General features: G+C 44.4%; 1 protein-coding gene across 4 annotated transcripts in view; it reads left to right on the forward strand.

Moving 5' to 3' along the window:
- The window catches only part of BIN2 (bridging integrator 2), a 42,702-nt gene that overhangs the window by 34,059 nt on the left and 4,157 nt on the right, over positions 1 to 4,486 (forward strand). For all 4 annotated transcript variants that reach the window (XM_017861554.1, XM_017861551.1, XM_017861553.1 and 1 more), the window contains one exon: positions 3,290 to 3,361. In XM_017861554.1, the coding sequence (XP_017717043.1) occupies positions 3,290 to 3,361 (72 nt within the window). The remainder of the gene's footprint in view (positions 1 to 3,289; positions 3,362 to 4,486) is intronic.

The following is a 4,486-nucleotide window of genomic DNA, read 5'->3' on the forward strand; positions in this document are numbered from 1 at the left end:
GGCCACTGCACTCCAGCCTGGGCGACAGAGCGAGACTCCGTCTCAAAAAAAACAAAGAAAAAGAATTAGTTCTCTTTCCTTGATGTTAAGAGCTAAGGGCCGGGCGCAGTGGCTCACGCCTGTAATCCCAACAGTTTGGGAGGCTGAGGTGGGCGGATCATGAGGTCAGGAGATCCTGGCCAACATGGTGAAACCCCGTCTCTACTAAAAATACAAAAAATTAGCCGTGCATGGTGACATGCGCCTGAAATCCCAGCTGAGAAGGCTGAGGCAAGAGAATTGCTTGAACCCGGGAGACAGAGGTTGCAGTGAACCGAGATCTCGCCATTGGACTCCAGCCTGGGCAACAAGAGCAAACTGTCTCAAAAAAAAAAAAAAAGAAAAGAAAACTTTTCCGGCCGGGCGCGGTGGCTCACGCCTGTAATCCCAGCACTTTGGGAGGCCGAGGCGGGCGGATCACGAGGTCAGGAGATTGAGACCATCCTGGCTAACACAGTGAAACCCCGTCTCTACTAAAAATACAAAAAAATTAGCCGAGCGTAGTGGCAGGCGCCTGTAGTCCCAGCTACTCGGGAGGCTGAGGCAGGAGAATGGCGTGAACCTGGGAGGTGGAGCTTGCAGTGAGCCGAGATCGTGCCAATGCTCTCCAGCCTAGGCGGCAGAGCGAGACTCCGTCTCAAAAAAAAAAAAAACTTTTCCTTAAGTCAGGCTCAGTAGTGCAAACCTGTAATCCCAGCTACTCAGGAGGCTGAGGCGGGAGGATCACTTGAGCCCAGGTGTTCAACACTGTAGTATGCTATGATCACACCTGTGAATAGCCACTGCACTCCAGCTTCGGCAACACAATGAGATCTCATCTCTTTAAAAAAATTTTAATAAAAAGATCTGGGTGCAGTGCCTCAACCTCCCAAAGTGGCTGTAATCCTAGCACTTTGTGGGGGGCTGAGGCAGGTGGATCACTTGACCCCAGGAGTTTAAGATCAGCCTGGGCAACATAGCAAAAACCCATCTCTACAAAAAATACAAAAATTAGCCAGGCATAGTGTCACATGCCTATGGCCTCAGCTACTTGGGAAGCTGAGGTGGGATCACCTGAGCCCAGGGAGGTCAAGGGTACAGTGAGCCGTGATCATGCCACTGCACTACAGCCTGGGCAACAGAGTGAGACCCCATCTCAAAAAAAGATTTTTTAAATTAATAATAAAAATAACTTTTCCTTGGTCGGGTTTTAGTCTGAGGCAACTGTGCCGATGGAGAGAGATAGGCAGGACATGTGGGTAGTGAATAAGCGCAAGATAAATGCAGGGTTTTGAGTAGGTAAGTACAGCCACTTCTCATTTTTCTGCACTGAAAAGAGCAACTCAGTGGTTGAATTGATTTCAGTTTGGTTTTATAATGTATTATATGATTTTAGATGGAGACAGTAATAGAGTGACCTTTTGTTTGCCTCTGGGGAATGACAAAACAAGCTTGCATTCTTTGAGTAATCTTTTTAAAGGGAAGAGTTTATAGGAGCCAAGACTCTTTCTGACCATTTTAACAAACAGGCTAGTAACACTGTCATCCCTGAAAAAGAGGTACAGGATACACTCTCCTTTCCCCTGTGTCTTTCTCCTTATATCTGAGATTTATAATATTTCCAGTTCTCTGGTGGGATTGCTTTGTTCATCAGCTAAGGAGAAATATTTTTGCTATAGAATTAAGCAACTAGAGCATCTTAGATCCTAGCCTATTCGTGTTATCAATCCTCTGAAGCCTATGTATGCTCACTTCCCTTGCAGATGCATTATAAATCATATTTTCTCTCAGGCAGAATTATGGACATGTCACATGTAAAAATGGGTAAATATAAATATAACTGGGAAAAAACAGACATTTTTGAAAAAAAATTACTGGGAAAAAATCTGTTCTTGCTTACCATTTGAATCATCTCAGAGAGATGGAACGTTTGATAACTTTCTGGGAGGTGATATAACATCACCTTTGAGCTAATTCATGACCTGAAAAGGGAGGAGGGAGTAAGAAGAGAGAAAATGTCCTTCAAGGAGAAATCATGGAATTTCAAGTGACTATCACACTGCTAGAAAATGGTTCTGTTGGCCAGGCGCCATGGCTCACGCCTGTAATCCCAACACTTTGGGAGGCTGAGGGGGTGGATCACTTGAGTTCGGGAGGTTGAGACCAGCCTGGCCAACAGAGTGAAACCTCATCTCTACTAAAAGTCAGGCATGGTGGTGGGAGCCTGTAATCTCAGCTACTTGGGAGATTGAGGCAGGAGAATCACTTGAACCTGGGAGGCAGAGGTTGCAGTGAACTGAGATCATATCATTGCACTCCAGCCTAGGTGACAGAGCCAGACTCCTTCTCAAAAAAAAGAAAAGAAAAGAAAAAAATTAAAAGAAATTGGTTCTGTTTTAAAATATGGATTTTATAGTTTGTAAATTAAATTTCATTTTTTTAAAACTTGTTTTAAACCTCACAGGATCTTCCCCTAGCATAGCAGTTTCTAGTCAGGGCTTTCTTTCTTTTAAAAACTTGTTTTAAACCTCACAGGATCTTCCCCTAGCATAGCGGTTTCTAGTCAGGGCTTTCTTTCTTTTTTTTAAATTTATATTTTTAGAGATGATCTCACTGTGTTGCCCAGGCTGGAGTGCTGTTGGTATTCACAGGTGCAATCATAGTGCACTGCAACCTTCATACTCCTGGCCCAAAGTGATCCTCCTGCCTCAGCCTCTCGAGGAGCTAGGACTACAGCACCCCTGCACATGGCCTAGACCGGGCTTCCTACACCTTGGGTTCCCATCTCAGAACCTAAAATTTTTCCCAAAGAAATCATTTTACCACTTGCTTCTCCTAACTGCATGTCATGGATTAGGATCACTTAAGTGTGAGAGTTGCAGTATGTTCTTGAGGAGGGTTCATCTAAAAATGGCAGGTAGTAATTTTAAGACCTCGCACTCCCTTGTAGATACACATCCACACCATGTCACACAGATTACGTGGTGTTTGATCGTGGAAGCAGCACTGGAATCCAAAGACCTGGTTTCCTGTCCCAGCAAGTCTTTTTACCCTTTGAATCTTAGTTTCTTGTTCCTTCATCTGTAAAAGAGGATGGATGAAAGCCTTTCCCGATGCCTTCAGGCTCTGGTGAAACAACATTGTATTTTGCCCTTTGTAATAGTACAAATACTGAGACCCTTGTAAAGTATAAGGCACAGAAGACACTTCTACGCTGAGAGGCTGGAAAGGTTGAGCCACCTCTTAACTGACAGAACTCTTCTCTTTGTAGGGCCAAGACCAGCTTCAAGTCTCCGCGGTACCAGAAAACAACAACCTCACAGCACCTGAACCTCAAGAAGAGGTAAGACCAGATATACAGAGAATAGATTGGGCATTAGGTTGACAGGGGTTTGGGAACAGGTTTGGGAACAGGCTGGAATCTTCACTACAGGCTACAAGGGGAATCCAGCAGGGAACCATACCCTTAGGGCAGTCAAGCAGGTGGGAACCAGAAGAAACAAGAATGAACTGGGACTTCATGGTGTCTCTGTGCCCATTTCCCTATACTTGACCTTAAAATGGCCCTATCTTCTAGGTATTTATTTAATTAAATCTCAAGTTATTTCAAAAAGGAGTTAAAGAGGTTAAGATATTTTTAAAAAATACAAAAAGGTCATATTATACAGTAATGTATGCTCAACAACAGGGATATGCCCTGAGAAATGCATTATTCAGCGATTTTGTCATTATGTGTGGCTGTATGGTAGAGCCTATTGTTTCTGGGCTGCAAACCTATACAGCATGTTACTTTACTGAATTCTGTAGGCAGTTGTGACACAGTGGTTAATATTTGTGTATCTAAACATAGAAAAGTAGAGTAAAAATACCTATAAAGGTAAGAAGTGATACACTTGTATAGGGCACTATCATGAGTGAAGCCTGCAGGAGTGGAAGCTGCTCTGGGTGAGTCAGTGAGTGGTGAGTGAATGTGAAGGCCTGGGACATTACTGTACACTACTTAGACTATAAACACTGTACACTTAAGCTACACCATTAAAAATATTTTTCTTTTTTTTTGAGATGGAGTTTCACTCTAGTTGCCCAGGTTAGAGTGCAATGGCATGATCTCAGCTCACCACAACCTTGGCCTCCCAGGTTCAAACGATTCTCCTGTCTCAGCCTCCTGAGTAGCTGGGATTACAGGCATGCGCCACCACACCCAGCTAATTTTGTATTTTTAGTAGAGGCGGGGTTTCTCTATGTTGGTCAGGCTGGTCTTGAACTCCCAACCTCAGGTGATCCACCCGCCTTGGCCTCCCAAAGTGCTGGGGTTACAGGCGTGAGCCACAACACCTGGCCAAAAAATATTTTCTTTATGGCCGGGCGCGGTGGCTCAAGCCTGTAATCCCAGCACTTTGGGAGGCCGAGATGGGCAGATCACGAGGTCAGGAGATCGAGACCATCCTGGCTAACACAGTGAAACCCC

This window comes from Rhinopithecus bieti, unplaced genomic scaffold (genome assembly GCF_001698545.2).
Source record: "Rhinopithecus bieti isolate Rb0 unplaced genomic scaffold, ASM169854v2 scaffold_56806, whole genome shotgun sequence".
NCBI classification, from domain to species: Eukaryota; Metazoa; Chordata; class Mammalia; order Primates; family Cercopithecidae; genus Rhinopithecus; species Rhinopithecus bieti.